Source organism: Dipodomys ordii, unplaced genomic scaffold (assembly GCF_000151885.1).
Source record: "Dipodomys ordii isolate 6190 unplaced genomic scaffold, Dord_2.0 Scaffold81, whole genome shotgun sequence".
NCBI classification, from domain to species: Eukaryota; Metazoa; Chordata; class Mammalia; order Rodentia; family Heteromyidae; genus Dipodomys; species Dipodomys ordii.
Window position 1 is genome coordinate 5,281,095 of NW_012267297.1, and position 19,099 is coordinate 5,300,193.

The 19,099-nt window shown below is 48.9% G+C and overlaps 1 protein-coding gene across 1 annotated transcript; it reads right to left on the reverse strand.

Moving 5' to 3' along the window:
- Positions 1–7,686: 7,686 nt before the first annotated feature.
- On the reverse strand, positions 7,687–17,666 carry LOC105992247 (killer cell lectin-like receptor subfamily B member 1). Its single transcript, XM_013025071.1, has 6 exons — positions 17,336–17,666; positions 14,140–14,238; positions 12,145–12,219; positions 10,709–10,890; positions 8,873–8,991; positions 7,687–7,864 (listed from the first exon to the last, which is right to left on the reverse strand). The coding sequence occupies exons 1-6, from the start codon at positions 17,418–17,420 to the stop codon at positions 7,687–7,689; spliced, it is 738 nt and encodes a 245-aa protein (XP_012880525.1). The 5' UTR covers positions 17,421–17,666.
- Between the last annotated feature and the right edge of the window lie 1,433 nt (positions 17,667–19,099).

Consider the following 19,099-nt stretch of genomic DNA (forward strand, 5'->3'; position numbering starts at 1 on the left):
GATTAGTGATCCTTCCACGTTGGAATTCTAGGAACCTGATCGCCGTGCTCTTTTCCTGGTTAATGGAGCAGGAGCTGTGGATTTTTCAAATATATGGTCATAAAGTTCCTGCAACCCTAGGCCAGATCTATATTACTTTTCTTGAATTCAAAAATAGGATTTATTGAGAAATAGTTTATATACGATAAACTGTACACAGCCTAGTGTACGTTCGGATGAGCGCTAATAATTATGAACATGTGACTCAAGCCCACTCAAGATGTTCAATATCTATCCCTCCCTCCCTCCCTCCCTCCTTCCTTCCTTCCTCCCTTCCTTCCTTCCCTATGAGCCAACTCAAGATGTACAATATCTTTTTCCCTTCCTCCCTCCCTTCTTCGCTCCTCTCTCTCCCTCTCTCCCTTCTTCCCTCCCTTCCTTCTTCCCGTCTTCCTTCCTTCCTTCCATAGTGGGGCTTGAACTCGGAGAGTAGATGTTTCCCCTGAGCTTTTTTTGCTCAAAGTTGGTCCTCTACCACTTGAGCCACACCTCCACTTCCAGCCTTTGGATGGTTAATTGGAGATAAAGAGTCTCATGACTTTCTTGCCCAGGATGCTTACGAACTGCAGTCCCCAGATCTCTGAGTAACTGGGATTACAGACGTGAGCCACTGGTGCCTGGATCTGAGTGTGTTTATCTCAGGTTTAAACTAAAGCGATGACACCAACTTATACATCTATGGGGATTTTATTACTTTTCTCTATATCATAAAGAGCAGTTATCAAGAACGAGTGTGAGTGTCAGCATGGGTGTCTATGTACATTTTATTTGAGTTTCTACATGATTTCTTACATGAGTTTTATGCAAATTCACTATTGTGTGTGTGTAAATGTCGTAAGGAAACCTCTTACTTGGCACAAAAAGATTTTTAAAGGCAATTTGTAGTAAAGCCTTTTAAAACATTTAATTGGATTTTTTTCTTTCTTTTTCTCTTTGCCAGTCCTGAGACTTGAACTCAGGGCCTGGGCGCTGTCCCTGGGCTCCTTGTGCCCAAAGCTAGCTCTCTACCACTTGCGCCACGGCGCCATTTCCGTCTTTTTCTGTGATCTCATTGGAGGTGAGAATCTCAAGACTTTCCTACCCAGGCTGGCTCCAAACCACAATCCTCAAATCTCAGCCTTCTTGAGTTGGTAAGATTATAGGCGTGAGACACAGGCGGCACTTAAAAAGAACAAAACAAGACGATGTTCTCCTTAAACGTTTTATAGTTTGGTTTTTAGGAGCCCACGCTGAGCTTGGTGGTCTCTGGCAATCCGTGACAGTGTCTCATTCTTTCTTGGTTTGTAAGGACCTCAGGGCTTGCCATGAATAAGGGGAAAGCCTGCCATGATCAGAACTGGCTCAGACTGGTAAGACAAAGCCTGAGTCGTTTTTGAGAAACTCAAATATTGGGGTACTGTGCTCTCTAAAAGGCTTGTATTCTTATGGATCGGGGTCATAGACTGAAGTAGGAGCTTCTGGGGGCCTACCTGCAAAATAAACCTGGATTCTCCCCTCTCCAAGGGCTGCTTGCTGCTTCTCAGAGTATTATTTCACAACAGAACCAACCCCCCCCCCCAGTTGTGAAGTCTGTGGCCTTCATTCATGTCTGCACACCATCTGCCCTCTTTCCTGAACTCGTGGAGAGCGGTAAACCCTTGGATTTACAATGGAATTGACCTGCGTGTGTCCATGAGCACTGGAGCCATCTCGGAACTGACGAGTGTCTATTCTTGATGTTATTGGTGTGTTTGAATATTTCTCTTCTCTTCAAATTCTAAACAAATGGCCTAGGAAGATCACAACCATCTCTTCTAGAAATAAACAGGTATTTAAACATTACATGCTCCTTAAATCTCTTGAACGTGGCACATATAAAATGCTCTGTCAAATATAATGAGTGTATTCTTGAGACATGTTCTTTGGAGCACTGTGTTTTGTATTCAGTGTGCTTGTGAATTAATAAAAAGTAGAAGCTGGGCGCCAGTGGCTCCCGCCTGTCATTCTAGCTACTCAGGAGGCTGAGATCTGAGGATCACAGTTCGAGGTCAGCCTGGGCAGGAAAGTCCCTGAGACTCTTAGAAAAAGCTGGAATTGGCTATGTGGCTCAAGTGCTGGAGTGCTCACCTCGAGCACAGAAAAGCCTCACGGACAGAGTCCAGGCCCTGAGTTCAAGCCCCAGAATAGCAAAAAGAAAAGAAAAATAGCTGATAAGCCAGACGGCACCTGTTATACTTTCTGAAACCTGAACGCCAGACACTCTCAGTGTTGTGGGAACAGTTCTTGGGTCTGCGTAGAAACATGGTTCTGAATGGAGCGAGTGGGTCACACTGAATTTGTGTGTTATAAAATATCCAAGGCACCAGCATATTCGACTTACGTGTGTCTAGGGAATTGGGGCTCAAAAGAAAGCGTGGTAATGGGCATCAGATACATTCTTAGACCACTGGAGATTTCCAGCTTTTCTGCCTTTCGACATTCCTGAAGTTTATTCATTGGCTGAAAATCTACTCAAGATAAGGCATTAGGAGTTAGACTTTATTTATTTTTTGTACTTTTTTATTGTAAACATACTGTTTGTACAGAGGGGTTGCAGTTACTTGAGCAAGGTAATAAGTCCATTTCCTATTGAGCATTGTTGCCTCCTCCTTTGTTTTTCCCCTACCATCCCTTCCCTCCACAACTACCACCCCCCAACCCCCCCCACCAAAGTTGTAAAACTCGTTTTCAACATAGTGTCTTGTATATCTGTATGACCCAGCAATTTGGGGCATTTACCCAAACAGTTACAGACAAGCCCATACTAAAACTACCAGCACAACTATGTTTTTACCATAGCTAAGATATGGAACCAACCCAGATGCCCCTCAGTAGATGAATGGATCAAGAAAATGTGGTATATATACACAATGGAATTCTATGCCTCCATCAGCAAGAATGGCATTACCCCATTTGTTAGGAAATGGAAAGAATTATATTAAGTGAAGGAAGCCAGGCCCAAAGAAAGATAGGCCCCATGGTTTCCCTTATTTGCAATATCTAGTACATGTGTAGGAGTTATACTTTAAAATCGCTTCTATGTAAAAGGCTAGCAGGGAATTTTGCCAGCCTATTAAAAGCCAAAATGACATTGTTGAGATCAGAAATGTACCTTGTGTGTGTGTGTGTGTGTGTGTGTGATGCGTTTTTGAGACTTGTACTATTTAATGTGAGGCTTTACTCACGAATGGTTACTATTATTTGTAGGATATTCATAAACAATTGAGAGCTGGGAATTTATAGAAAAATTAAAGCAATTTAAACATTATGGTGACATGTGAGTATTGCATAAGGGATGTAGCTATGAAAAAAAGTACTTCACACTCACACACACACACACACACACACTCACAGTGGGGTAGACAGTAGGAAGAAGTCTCTAGAAATAGGTTTAAAGTGATCAAGTAACAAAAGTGAGCTATGTTCAAAGGAACAGATGTAAATCTGTCAGTGGAAGAAATACACTCCGCTGGCTGTCTATAACTCATGCTTGTCGCTTTGGGAAAGTGTGGTTAAGTGTGAGATTGTAGTTCACCTGTGTTTTGGTTGAGAGTCTTCCCTTCAGGCAAGATAAAGATATCGTTCCTATTAGCTTTAGTGTGTGTGTGTGTGTGTGTGTGTGTGTGTGTGTGTGCGTGTGTGTGTGTGTGTGTGTGTGTGTTGGTGTGTTGGTCCTGGAGTTTGAACTCGGGGCATGGGCACTGTCCTGGAGGTATTTTGCTCACTTGAGCCACAGTGCTACTTTTGGCTATTTTCAGTTTTGGTAGTTAACTAGAGCGTCTCGAAAGGTTTTCCTGGATGGCTTTGAACCTCAATCCTCGGGTCTCGGCTTCCTGAGTCGCTGAGGTTACAGGTCTGAGCCACCAGCGCCTGCTTTATCTTTCAGTTTAAATCTTTTCTTAGTCAGGGCACTTTCCAAATCCTGAGGTTTGAGAGCAGGGTCTAGGTTTAGACTTAAACTAAAGGGAGCTAGCGCCACCCTGTGTTTTCTTCCCAATTTACAGCTAGCAATTGTTGGTGGACAGACTTGGAAGCAGGATCTTTGGTTAACATTGACCTTGTGGAAGACAGGAATTTTTGCTGGTAAGTAAACAAAGCCGCACTTTGTTGTTCTTATTTTTGTTTAACTGTAAAGAAGACAGGAAGGCTCCATGTTTAAGAGAGCTTGAGGCCTTGGTGCAGCTGTTAAAGGTCTGACAATGGGAATAGAATTACAATCTGCCTTTATTGAAGAACCTCAGTCGACTTTTTTGTCGGTCCGTGGGGCTTGAACTCAGGGCCTGGGCGCTGTCCCTCAGCTCTTCAGCTCAAGGCTGGTGCTCAACTGCTTGAACCACAGCTTCATTTCCTGTTTTCTGGTGGTTCATGGGAGATCAGAGTCTCACGGGCTTTCCTGCCCAGGCTGGCTTTGAACCTTGATCCTCAGATCTCGGCCTCCTGAGTAGCTGGGATTATAGACATGAACTACTGGTATCTGGCCTCTTTGTGGATTCCTCCCCTCTACACATCCCTCCTCCCCCGGTCCTGGGACTTGAACTCTGGGTCTGGGCACTCACCCTGAGCTTCTGTTGCTCAGGGCTAGCACTCTACCACTTGAGCCGGACGTGGGGCCGTGGTTCAAGTGGTCGAGCACTAGCCTTGAATGAAAAAGCTATGGAACAGGACCAGGTTGTGAGTTCAAACTTCCGTTTAGGCACCAAAAACAACACTGCGTGGGCCTTCTGCTTTACAGCATTCCACCTGCAGAGCCCGAGCAGTATCCAGGTGCGTGGATTTCAGCTTGTCTATAGCCAAGTGCAGGTGGTTACACCAGCCAGGAGTTTATTCACTCAGGATTCAGCTTAAGAATGCACTCCAATGGGTACCTATGGCTCCCGCCTGAGATCCTAGCCTTAAGGAATGAGATTCGAAGCCATCCCAGAGAGACACAGCGAGACAGTCTTACCTCCAGGTAAGCAGAAGTGGAGGAGCGGAGAAAGAGGCTCAAGTGGTACAGTGCCAGCCGTAAGCATAAAAGCTAAGGGACAGAGCACTCGAGCCCCGAGTTCAAGCCCCCATACTGGCATACAAAGAGGAAAAGAAGGGGGAAAACCCACTCCGAAAGACTTAAACAAGCTAACATCAGGAGGTCGTTGTTGGATTGTAAACACCTGTTTCAGATCATTAACAGGCCAAGGGGCAGCAGCTGCTCCTGGGGGCTGGAAACGGGCTGTATTTTTGCCTTAGCAAAGCAATCCGTGGCTCCCTCACTCAGCAGCCCGGGACGTCTCCGTTTGTGGAGGGAGATGCTTCCCTCCTCCTTCCTCCTCTGTGGGAGGCGAGGGGAACGCTGTCATCTGGCAGGAGGGGCGTAGCATGAGCGGCTGACGGATCCTTAGTGTATCATCGGGTGGCCGTGAGGGAAGGCAAGGAACTCGCCGTGGGCTCGGGGACGTTGCAAAGTTCTTCTCCGTGGGGACAGCGTTGGCCTACGGTGGATTCCGAGAGTGATCTGTCACGGGATGCCAGCCATCTTCCGGCTCTGCGTCCCCCTGTTCAAAGCTAGCCCAGATATCAAAGCCCAAGCCTTCTCTCCAACTAGCCATTGAGAAGCTGGACGCGGAGGTGTGGCGTAAGAGGTAGACTGCAGACGGGGGTGGAAATCAATCCAGGTGGTGAGGCCTTGGATTTAAGGCCCAGGAACTGCACAAAAAATGAGTGGAGGGCGGACACACCGAGAGACAGAGACAGAGACAGACAGAGAGACAGAGACAGAGACAGACAGAGACAGAAAAACAGAGACAGAGACAGACAGAGACAGAGAAACAGAGACAGAGAGACAGAGAGAGACAAGAGACAGAGAGACAGAGACAGAGAGACAGAGAGAGACAAGAGACAGAGAGACAGAGAGAGACAAGAGACAGAGAGACAGAGACGGAGACAGAGACAGAGAAACAGAGACAGACAGAGACAGAGACAGACAGAGACAGAGAGACAGAGACAGAGAAACAGAGACAGAGAGAGAGAAAAGAGACAGAGAGACAGAGACAGAGACAGAAGGAGACAGAGAGACAGAGAGACAGAGATAGACAGAGACAGAGACAGAGAGACAGAGAAGGAGATAGTCAAGAGAGCATGGTACGCTACCTGGAAATTGCTCGATTGCAATTCCCACCTGTGAGGCTTGGGGATGAATGCTTCAGAGGGAAAACAAAAGCTGTACTCACATCTGTATTCATAACATTGTTTTTGCTTAAAAGCATTCTCCCATTCCCCAGCGAAATTTCAATTTTATTGTTGCAAAACCAAATCAAAGCATTTTTTTTTTTGGTCGGTGGTGGGACTTGAACTCTGGGCCTGGGCGCTGTCCCTCAGCTCTTCAGCTCAAGGCGAGCGCTCTACCACTTGAGCCACAGCGCCATCTCTGGTTTTCTGGTGGTTCATTGGAGATCAGAGTCTCAGGGACTTTCCTGCCCGGGCTGGCTTTGAACCGTGATCCTCAGATCTCAGCCTCCTGAGTAGCTGGGATGACAGGCGGGAGCCACCGGCACCCGGCTCTGTGAGACTCTTATCTCTAATGAACCAGCAAAAATGTAGAAGTGGAGCCATGGCTCAAGTAGTAAAGCAACAGCCTTGAGCACAAAAGCTGAGGGATCACACCCAGGTCCTGCGTTCAGCCCAAAGCATATTCTTTATTTGCATATGTGTATATTTATGTAAAGGATAATAATAAATAGAATAAAGATGTAAAATATACAATATACATTATATGTGATGTGTATATCATGTGTAATACATGTTACACACACGCACACACACACACTGAGGTGCTGATAGCTCACTCCTGTAATCCCAGCTACCCAGGAGGCTGAGGTCTGAGGATCGAAATTCAAAATCAGTCCAGGCAGGAAAGTGTGTGAAACCCTCGATCTCCAATTATCCAGAAAGAGTGGGAAATGGAACCATGGCCCGTGTGGCAGAGCACTAGCGTAGAGAGAAAGAGCCGAGCAATAGCACAAGGCCCTGAGTTCAAGTCCCAGCACACACACACAGACACACAGACACACACAGACACACGCAGACACACAGACACACGGAGTACCAGCACCCACATGTAGTACCAACACACACACAGTCAGCACACACACACCTACACCTACACAGCACCAGGACACACACACACACACACACACACACACACACATGGGCGGTTTACAGTTCCACACCAGTCTGTGTAGGAATACAGGTGGTAAAATTCTCTGTAGGGTTCCTGAGGTCAACGTTGAAATGCACGCATCATGAACACAGTGGAAGGCGAGTGGGTTTCTGTTTTTTGTTTTTAATCAGTCCTGGGATTTGAACTCAGGGCCGGGGCGCTGTCCTCGAGCCTCTCTGTGCTCAAGGCAGGCGCTCTACCCCTTGAGCCACGGCGCCACTTCCGGCTTTTTCTGTCTGTGGTGCGGAGGATTCGCACCTAGGGCCTCGTGCACGCCGGGCGAGCACTGTGCCCTGAGCACCTGCCCAGCCCAGTTTCTGTGTGTGCTGACCTTCTGCCTGGTTTTGTTCACGCAGCGCGTGTCCCTCTCTCTCCAACTCTCCATGCCTCCCATTTCCCTCCCAGGACACAGGGAGGCCGGGGGCAGATGCCAGTCACTGCCGTGATCTCTTTCTAGAACGTTCCTTCTGGCAGATCCATCTCAGCTCGGCCTGGCAGCTCTCAGCGTACAAGCGCTTGTGGGAGGCGACCGCACAGTTGGTGTCCTGCCACACGCTTGGGTCCTTGTCCTGCCACACGCTTGTGTCCTGTGCCCCGTCCGTCAGCTGGAGGCTGCGGGGAGAGCCACATGCCCGCGTGAGCGTGACCAAGTGTGGAATGCTCCCCACGCCTCCCCTAGCGCCCGAGGCCGCCCCAGAACAAACGCTCAGCCGCAGAGACGCAAGGGACACCGGTTCAAGGCCACAGGATGCCACAAAGCCTTTTACAGATGGCGGATAGGCGTGGGACACTCTAGATCTCATCTTTACTGGGGAAGAATCATTCGTGTGTGTGTGTGTGTGTATGTGTGTGTGTGTGTGTGTGGAAGAGAGACAGACAGAGACAGAGACAGACAGACAGAGAGTGTGTGTGTGTGTCCTGGGATTTGAACTCAGGACCCTGGCACTACCTCTGAGCTATTGTTGCTCAAGGCCAGCAGTCTACCATTTGAGCCACAATCCACTTACAGCTTTTTCTGGTGCTTAATTGGAGATCAGAGTCTCATGGACTTTCCTGCCCGGGCTGGCTTTGAACCCTGATCCTCAGATCTCAGCCTCCTGAGTAGCTGGGATGACAGGCGTGAGCCACCGGTGCCCAGCTGCCCTGTGACATTTTCACAGACCCTTTCCAAAGAAGTTATCAGTCCATTCCTGGTCCTTTCAAACTCCATTCAAAGCCTGGCATCGCAGCTACTCAGGGAGCTGAGATCTGAGAATCATGGTTCAAAGCCAGCCCTGGGCAAGAATTTCCATGAGACTCTTAACTCCAATGAACCTCCAGGAAGCTGGCAGTGGAGCTGTGGCTCGAGTGGCAGAGCACCAGCTCGAGTGAAAGAGCCAAGCATCAGGACAGGCCCTGAGTTCAAGCCCCAGGACCAGCACCAAAATAAAGGAATCAATTGAAGATCAGCATGAAGGGCGAACGCGGGCTTCCTGGTGAAAATCCGCTCCCCGCCTGGGAATCCTGCATCTCCTCCGGCTGCTCCGGCTTCTGGAGACTTCTTGGCCCAAATTCAGATGTGGAGAAACGGGGTTTCCACCTTGTACTGCAAGCCCGACAGATGACGTCACCAGGACTCACCTGGAGGAGCTGAACTCAGAGCCGTTGGTCCACTTCCACGTCTTGCCCAACACTGAGCGATGTAGTCCGATCCAGTAGAGATGTTTGCTGTGCTCCAGAAACTCCAGAAACAGGAGCTTCTGGGATAGAAGGGAACAGAGGACAGCATGGCACTTTTTGTTTTGGTGCCAGGCCTGGGGCTTGAACTCAGGGCCTGGGCGCTGTCCCTGAGCTTTTTTGCTCAAGGCTAGCACTTTACCACTTGAGCCACAGCCCCACCTCTGGCGTTTGGGAGCCAAGAGTCTCACGGACTTTGTTGCCTGGGCTGACTTTGAACCATGATCCTCGGCTCTCAGCCTCCTGAGGAGCTGAGATTTCAGGTGTACCTGATCTTATTCTGTGCACCCCTAAAACCCAGGGTAGCAACACCCCCACAGTAAGAAGTTCCTCACATCTCTAAGCGCCTCATTCTGCCTTCTCTTTGGTATTTCTCTTCCTCAAGATAGATGGTAGATACATACACACACAAATACATAGATATAAAAATAAAGATAGATGAGTTATACAGACATGCATACAAAAATTGGATAGACACAAAAAGATAGATAGATGCATGCATACACATACACACAGAAACATAGATACATACAGAATACCCAGATAGAGAGATAGATAATAGCTATAGACATAGATACACAAATACAAAAATAGAGATAGAAATGATGGAGGGATGGGCGAGTGGATGGGTGGGTGGTGGATGATGAATGGATGATGGCTGATGGGTGGATGCATGGGTAGTGATTGGATTATGGGTGAATGGATGGTGAATGGGACAATGGATGGATGGATAGGTGGTGGATGATGGATGGTGGATGGATGATGGATAGGTGGATGACAGATGAATGGTAAATGATGATAATGGATGGATGATGGATGGTGGGTGGATGGTGGATGATGGGTAGATGGATGGATGGATGGATGGTGGATGGATGGTGGATGATGGATGATGGATGGGTGGATGGATGGATGGATGGTGGATGGTGGATGATGGGTAGATGGATGGATGGATGGATGGTGGATGGATAGTAGATGGATGGTGGATGATGGATGGATGGGTGGATGGGTGGATGGATGGATGGTGGATGATGGATGATGGGTGGATGGATGGATGGGTGGATGGATGGTGGATGATGGATGATGGATGGGTGGATGGATGGATGGGTGGATGGATGGTGGATAATGGATGGTGGATGATGGATGATGGATGGATGATGGATGGATGGATGGTGGATGATAGTTGATGGGTGGATGGATGGAAGGATGGATGGTGGATGGTGGATGATGGGTAGATGGATGGATGGATAGTAGATAGATGGATGGATGGTAGATGATGGGTGGATGGATGATGGATGGATGGTGGATGATGGATGATGGATGGATGGTGGATTATAGTTGGATGGTGGATGGATGGATGGATGGTGGATGGATGGTGGATGATGGATGATGGATGGATGATGGATGGATGAATGGTGGATGGATGGATGGTGGATGATGGGTGGATGGATGAATGGATGGATGGTGGATGATGGATGCTGGATGGATGGTGGATGGTGGATGCTGGATGGATGGTGGATGGATGGGTGGATGGTGGATGATGGATGAGGGACAGATACACAGACGGATGAATGGATGTAGACACAGGCATATTGAGTCTCTGCTCTTTATTCTCCTGCAGGATAAGCTTTGGGAATCGCAGGTCTCCACCCCCACCGCATGGAGCCTTTGGTGAACAGCACAGAGGTCCTGGCACAGGCCTCCAGGTGCTGAAAGCCAGGACGGCGTCTCCCTCACACTCACCAGCTCCTCCGCATCGTGAATCAGCAGCAGGTTGGATTGCTTTGTGGAGCAGTAGGTCAGACTGCCATTCCAAGACAAAGGTGTGGATGATAGAAACAGGCACTTGTCTCCAAGTTCATGCCAAGACACAGGGCACGCTGCCATGGCTGGTCTCTCTACGGGAGAAACTGGAAGAGGTTGAACTTCCACCCAGCCCCTGCTGAATCACAGCCCGCCATACACACACACACACACACACACACACACACACACACACACACACACACACACACACAGAGACCAGTACAATACTGCTGTAATAACAGGAAGCTCATTATAACTTTGACATTTTCAAGATCATGTTCAATTTGTTCACAGAAAATGTAGAGTCAATGACCAGAAATATAGCAAAGTATAAATGAAATTACATGATATTAGAATACACAAAAATGACATTGAAACCACTCAAAGAGCCACATTTTATTTTTTTTAAGACACCAAGAGATAGAATTACTAGTTCCAGATGAGCTGATAAAACAGATGCTGATCAAGACTTGAGACTCACCCCTGCAATCCCAGCTCCTCAGGAGACTAAGATCTGAGGATCATGGTTCAAGGCCAGCCTGGGCCAGAAAGTCTGTCAGACTCTTATCTCCAGTGAACCAGCAAAAGAATTAGAAGTAGATCTGTGGCTCAAGTGGTAGAGTTCTATCCTTGGGAAATAAAGCTCAGGGACAGTGCCCAGGCCCTGAGTTCAAGGCCCAGTACATGCACACGCACGTGCACACACACACACACTCACAACTAAGTCTATTTCTTACTTTAATTAAATTCCTCACCAGTGTTAATTTCCCTAAATAGACAGGAATATCTAACTCACCTAAAAAGACTGAACCTAAAGCAAAGTATATAACCAACTGTAACCGATTTCAGTAAATCCACGAGAAAGACCACAGGGAGTATTGTAAGAAAATTTCTGCCAAATGATGTATTCATCCACTAATAGAACTCACTGGGTATCTTTTTATCCCCAAGAAGGGTTTTCTTCTTTCTTTCTTTCTCCCCTTCCTTCCTTCCTTCCTTCCTTCCTTCCTTCCTTCCTTCCTTCCTTCCTTCCTTCCTTCCTTTCTTCCTTCTTTCCTTCCTTCCTTCCTTCCTTCCTGTCCTGGGGTTTGAACTCAGGGCCTGAGCATTTCTCTGAGCTTCTTTTGCTCAAGCTAGCACTCTACCACTTGAGCCACAGCACCACTTCTGAATTTTTCTGTGGTACTAAGAAATCGAACCCCGGGCTTCATGCATGCCAGGTGAACACTCAGCCACATTCCCAGCCCTTAACTTTTTTCCCTTTAGTTGAGTCAAGCATGAAAGCCTCGTGACTGGGGTCCTCAGTGTGGTTATTGAGCATGTGATAGCCACCCCACCTTAGCTGGCAGGAACTTCAAGCCAAGGCAAGTTACCTGTTGTTTCGGTTCTGTTTTCTTGAATGTCCACCGTGCCCTCTTCTGTCGGTGATTTTTGCATTAAGAGTACCACTAGCAAAGAACACAGCAAGAGGGGTATATATGGAAATATGCACTTGAATGGATGTTACATGTTACACACATATGGCCAGAGTCAAGTTATCTCCACAGGCTTGAAAATAAAAAGTATTACCAGTGGGGTGACAATGAGCCTGATTTAGAGATGAAAACCATTTTTAAAAAAAACCAAAAAGACAGACAACAACAACAAAAACAGGTGCTATGGCTCATGCCTGTAATCCTAGCTACTCAGGAGACTGAGATGTGAGGATCTGAGTTCAAAGCCAGCCCTGGTAGTGTAATTAACCAGCGCCCCAATAATCAGCAGGCCCGCAGATCAGCTTGGCCCGATGGCGCAGCCCTCTCCCCCCGCTGGAGGGGGCTGGGCATCAATGATGAGCTGACATCACCGTCCCATTGGACATGCCAGGAAGCCGGGGGGGGGGGAGGGAGGGGCACAGCCGATATACAGGCAGAGTGTTCTGGGTCCTGGTTGAGGAGGGGGAAGACCAGGAGTCCTGAGGGGAGGCCTTGGGAGAGTTCTGGGGGAGGAGGGGAGAGAGAGCAAAGAAGAAGTAGAGCAATGGAGCAGGAAGGCGTGGAGGGAGGGACAGTGGAGGGGCCAGCCTGCCCAAGCAGAGCAGGGCAGGCCTGAGCCAGGCAGGGAAAGCCTCTAAGGTCATCTGGGACCTCCCCGGAGGTCATTTGGGGCATTCCTCAAGAGGCCATTTGGGGCCTTCCCCTAGAGAGGCCGCGGAGAGATGCCTCCCGGAGCAGAGCAGGGCCGGCCTGAGGAGCGAGCAGAGGCCTGCAGAGGAGGAGGAAGGAAGCAAAAGGGAAAGCCTGCCCCTTCGGAGCCCTGGAGCTTTGGAGCACTGGAGGTCTGGGTTGGAGGTTTGCAGACCAACTCATAAAGGTCAGGGCCACCCAACGGAGGCTTGGAGGTTTGGTGGTTAAGGCTGCTCTGGGTTCTGGGTATCTAGCTCAGGACAAGGTAGTAGCAGGCCCCCTTTCTGGTATAAATGGTGTGAATAAATGTGTTTGTCACCTTTCACGGTGGCTCAATGGATTGTCTCACTCTTGAGAGGGGAGGAAAAATCTGAGACTCTTATCTCCCCTGAGTCACCACCACGCCGGAAGTGGAGGAGTCCAGCACCAGCCTTGGGCACTAAGGTCAGACACAGTGCCAGGGCCCTGAGTTCAAGCCCCAGGGCCTGCCCAAAAACCAAATGAGGAAATCATCAAAGGAGGGAACGCCTCAATCTTGGGTTATCTATTCTACAGGACATAAATCAGCCTAAGGAAATGCTCTTTTCAACTCTCCGTCCCTTTCCAAATCAAGTGTCACTGTCTGCTCTCACGGAGAAGTTGGCATCCACCAAGTGGAATCCAGCGGAAGTCCACCGTGAATCCTGGGAAAGTTGAACTTGCTTGGCTATTTTCATCTTTGGGTCCCAGCTGTGACCTCTTTGGTTCTGTGGGGCTCCTGGGACTTGAACTCAGGCCACAATCTTTTCTTTGTTGTTCCAGGCGGGTGCTGTACCACTTGAGCCACAGCTCCCTTCTGGCTTTTGGGTGGTTCGTTGGAGAGATACGGGTCTCACGGACTTTCCTAGCTAGGTTGGCTACAAATGGTGATCCTCAGATCTCAGCCTCCTGTGTCGGGGCTGACAGGCGTGAGCCACTGGCTCCCAACAACAATGGAGCCTTCTCTTTAGTTTAAGTTTGTGGCGCATGTGTGATTTCCCCATAAATGACTCCAAGAAGCATCTGGAGACTCGGGGGGGAAGGGAGAGGCGGTGCACAATGGGTCTGGAATAGGAGTTGCAACACTCAGCGTTTGCCCCTCATTCCAGGGCCGAGACTCCGTGAAGATGTGCTCAGCGTGGCCACGGAAACAGAGGAAGAGCTCTGAGATGCTGCCTTACTCACCTGCCACACTCAGCCCAGCCACGCCCAGGACCAGCAGAGTTACAGCAGCGCAGAAAAGCTTCCACGCCAGCCCGTGCCAACAGGGCCCCCGGCACCCCTCTGCAAGGAGCAAGAGATACTCGTTCAGTGGGCGCTGGAGGCTCAGCCCTGCCATCCCTGCTACTCAATGCGAGGATCATGGTTTGAAGCCAGCCCAGGCAGGAAAGTCTGTGAGACTCTGTGTGTGTGTGTGTGTGTGTGTGTGTGTGTGTGCATGTGTGCATGTATGTGCATGCGCCGATCTTAGGGCTTGAACTTGGGGCCTAGGAACTACCCCTGAATATTTCTGCTCAAGGCTGGTGCTCTACCACTTGAACCACAGCTCCACTTATGGCTTTTTGGTGATAGAGATAAAAGTCACACAGGGGTTTCTGCTCTGGCTTGGCTTACAACCATGGTCCTGAAATCTCAGCCTCCTCAGTTGCTAGGATGACAGAAAGGAATGAGGTATTATCACTAACAAAGTACCAATAAAAGCCAGAAGTGCTGTGGCTGAAGCAGTAGAACACTAACTAGCCTTGAGCAAAAGAGGCTCAGGGACAGCACCCAGGCCCTGAGTTCAAAGCCCAGGACCAGCATAAAAACAAAAACAAAAACAGCCAGGTGCTGATGGCGATAGTTGTAATCCTAGCTACTCAAGAGGCTGAAATCTGAGAATGTAGTTCAAAGCCAGCTGGGGCTGGAAAGTCTGTGAGACTCTGATCTCCAATGAACCATCAGAAAACCAGAAGTGGTGCTGTGGCTCAAGTGGTAGAGCACCCGCCTTGAGCTAAAGAGCTGAGGGACAGCGCCCAGGCCCTGAGTTCAAGCCCTACAGTGGACAAAAAGGAAAAAAAAAGCCTAAAACAAAATAAAAACTCTGTGTGTGTGTGTGTGTGTGTGTGTGTGTGTCAGGGTTTGAACTAAGGGCCTTTTTTGTTTATTTTTTTCTCAAGGTTGGCACTGTACCATTTGACCCACACCTCTACAACCAGCATTTTGCAGGTCCGTTGGAGATCAGAGTCTCATGGGCTTTCCTGCCCAGGCTGGCTTTGAACTGCGATCCTCCGCTCTCAGCCTCCTGAGCGGCTGGGATGACGGGCGGGAGCCACTGGCTAATTCTGTGTTATCCCCCAAGTTCACAGAGGAAACCATTTGCCATTTGGCCACAAAGAAAAATAGGTCTCTGCTCACGTCCATCCGGACTTTGTGGCCGGGCTGAGCTCAACCCCCGGTGTGTGGTGAGGCCCTGGGCCCAGGCTTGTGGTTTTACAACAGCCCAAGGCCAAGGTCTACACTGCTCTGAGCACCTTCTACTTCTTAGGTGTTTGTTGCTTCAGGGTTGGTTTGACAGATCCGACTTTCCGCGCTCGCAGCTTTGGGGCCCTGGATCAACAATGCTGAAGGGACTTCTGGCTTTTGGGTGGTTCACTGGAGATGAGTCTCATGGACTTTCCTACCCAGGCTGGCTTTGAACCACGATCCTCCCAGCTCAGCCTCCTGAGTAGCTGGGATGACAGGCGGGAGCAAAAGGCGTCCCACTGAAAATGGATAACTTGTGTCGACAAGAAACCCTAAAAATATAAGACATACCAAGAACGGTGCTCGTGACCCAACTTACAGAATTGTAACCCCGCTGTATGACACCTTAATAAACAATCACAATGGAATGGTATTAATAATCGAACACATATTAATTGCATTAAAACACAGGTGACCAGTAAAACGTAATAATAACAACCAATGGAAATTAAATTGGAAATGTAATTACGATGGTAATATTGTCAGAAAATTCAGTTTGAATTCAGAAGAGAATACAACAATATATATGTGTGTGTGCAAATATGTACATATATCATAGCAAATAGAACATATAGCTAGTGAAGTATTTTCTTCCTCAGTTTCTAGTCTTTTCTCCTCCATTCCAGACCTGCCATTTCTAATGTATGATTTCCCTGACTTGAAAGGAATCCTTGCATTTTCCTCTCTTTTGTTTTTACCTGCACTGTGAGCGGAGTTCACACTCTGTGGTATTTAAGGTTTCTGCTTTAAGCTCAGGGATGAAAATCCTTGACAGCACCAGAAATCCCCAAGTAGCTCTCTCATGCCATGAACTTCCTGAACTCTGAAAACACATTAAATAGACCCGGTACTGGTCGCTTACGCCTGTAATCCCAGCGACTCAGTAGCTCCCAGCCAGCCCTGGCAGGAAAACTGGTGAGACTCTGATCTCCCATGAACCACCAAAAAGCCAGAAGTGGAGCTGTGGCTCAAGAGGTAGAGCGCCAGCCTTGAGCAAAAGAGCTCAGGGACAGCGCCCAGGCCCTGAGTTCAAGCCCTAGGACCTGCATGAGAGAGAGAAAGAGACAGAGAGACAGACAGACAGAGAGACAGAGACAGAGAGAGACAGACAGAGACAGAGAGAGGGAGACAGAGAGACAGAGAGACTGAGAAAGAGAAAGACAGAGAGACAGAGAGGGAAAGAGAGAGATACAGACAGAGACAGAGACAGAAAGAGGAAGAGAAACAGTAAGTAGGTTAATTGCTGATCTCCTGTATCCTGTGACCTAAAAAAAAAAAGTTCTACCTTTAACTTAAAGAGCATCAGGTTGTAATTCGAGAATGTTCTTCCCTAAGTCTCCGGCAGCCTTTTGTATTGTATTTCTTCTCCTTCCTGTGCCAGTCCTGGGCTTATTGTCTCTGAGCCTTTGTGTTCCAGGCTGGCGCTCTACCACTTGAGCCACAGCTCCATGTCTGGCTTTTCCCACCATCTCCTTGGAGATCAGAGTCTCACAGCCTCTCCTGCTTGGGCTACCTGGGAAATGCAATCTGCAGATCTCAGCCTGCTGGGTAGCTGGGATTTTAGACGTGAGCACGGGTGCCTGGCACTCTGCGGGTATTTGACAGAGATCCTGTGAACACAGTCACGGAATCTCAGAGTTAGGACTGCGTGCAGGGAGCCGTAAGCACCGCTGGCACCAAGCAAAGCTCCAAGGGGAGACGCAAAGCTCAGATTCTGAAGGAGAGAAAGAAGAGGATGGTAACAGGGCAGGAAGGTGGGGGGTGTTAAACCTCCCACAGGATCATCATCCACGGCCAAGCCAAGCAAGCAAGAACAGGAGAGGAAAGCAGCCCTCCAGAAGATGCACAGAACCCAGCAACCAAACCCAGCGCTTACCCGGCGGGTGAGTGGAGGAGGGGGCGCTGTCTTGCGCGGGGGCCCTGGCGAGATGTAAATCAGCATATATGATGGGCAAGTCCATGGCTGGAGGAAGACGAGACCTTCTAGCAGCAAAGGCCAGGTCCAGGTTCTGTGGGAGACAGAAGCGCCGGCGGAAGTGGCGTGGGAGAGTGGTTTGCTGTCCGCCTGCAGCCCACACCCACACGAGACAGAGGCTGCTGAACTGAAGGCCTCTCACACTTGATCTTTCTGGAATGACATTCTAGAACGTCTTGATTGTTCTTTATTATTGTTATTTTTTTTTCTTTTTAGTGCCATACCTGGCACTTGAACTGGGGGCTATCCCTGAACTCTGTGTGTGTGTGTGTGTGTGTGTGTGTGTGTGTGTGTGTGTGTGTGTGTGTCCTGGGACTTGAACTCAGGACCTGGGCACTGTCCCTGAGCTTCATTTTTGCTCAGGGCTGGTGGCTCTACCACTTGAGCTACAGCTTTACTTCCAGCTTTTTCTGTAATTCATTGGAGACAAAGGTCTCTTAGACTTTCCTGCCCGGGCTGGCTTTGAACCACAATCCTCTGTTCTCAGCCTCCTGAGTAGCTAGCATGACAAGTGTGAGGCACCAGTGCTTGCTTGACTCCTGAGCTTTTCTACTCAAGACTGGCATTCTACTACTTGAGCCACAGCTCCACTTTGACTTGTGGTGCTTGATTGGAGATCAGAGTCTCATATAGACTTTCCTGCCCAGGCTGGCTTTGAACCGTGATCCTCAGATCTCAGCCTCCTGAGTAGCTGGGATGACAGGCGGGAGCCACGGGTACCTGGCTTTGTTCTCATTCTTATAATACCTGTTTGAGTGATTTTTTTTTTCAAGAGAAAAATGAGAATAGTGAGGAACTCGTGTAGAGTTAAGATAGGAGACCCCCTCCCCCCAATTCCAATTCTTGAGATTTTCTATACTATTTCACCCAATGTTATGAAAATAAAAAGTCATGTGTTTTTTTTTTCTAGACCTGGGGCTTGAACTCAGGGCCTGGGCGCTGTCCCTGAGCTTCTTTTGCTCAAGGCTGGCGCTCTACCACTTGAGCCACAGCACGACTTCTGGCTTTTTCTGTGTGTGTGGTCCTGAGGAATGGAACCCAGGGCTTCATGCACACTAGGCGAGCGTTCTACCACTGAGCCACCTGCCCAGCCCAAAAGTTGTGAGTTTTTTTTTTCAAGCCAGGCACTGGTGGCTCACACCTGTGATCCCAGCTACTCAGGAGGCTGAGATCTGAGGATCAAGGTTCAAAGCCAGCCTGGGCAGGAAACTCCATGAGATTCTTATTTCCAGTAAACCACTCAGAAAACCAGAAGTGGTGCTCAAGTGGTAGAGCGCTTGCCTTGAGCTGAAGAGCTGAGGGACAGCGCCCAGGCCCAGAGTTCAAGCCCCAGGACCAACCAAAACAAACAAACAAAAGTAATCAAAGCAAACAGGTCATAGAAACAGTCCTTAAGCATGCTATATATTTTTTTGGGGGGGTCAGTTGTGGGGCCTGAACTCTGGGCCTGGGCGCTGCCCCTCAGCTCTTCCGCTCAAGGCTGGCACTCTACCGCTTGAGCCACAGCGCCACTTCTGGTTTTCTGTGGTTCATTGGAGATCAGAGTCTCAGGACCTTTCCTGCCCGGGCTGGCTTTGAACTGTGATCCTCAGATCTCAGCCTCCTGAGTAGCTGTAATGACAGGCATGAGCCACCGGTGCCCGGCTGGGTCTCAAGTGTTAATGA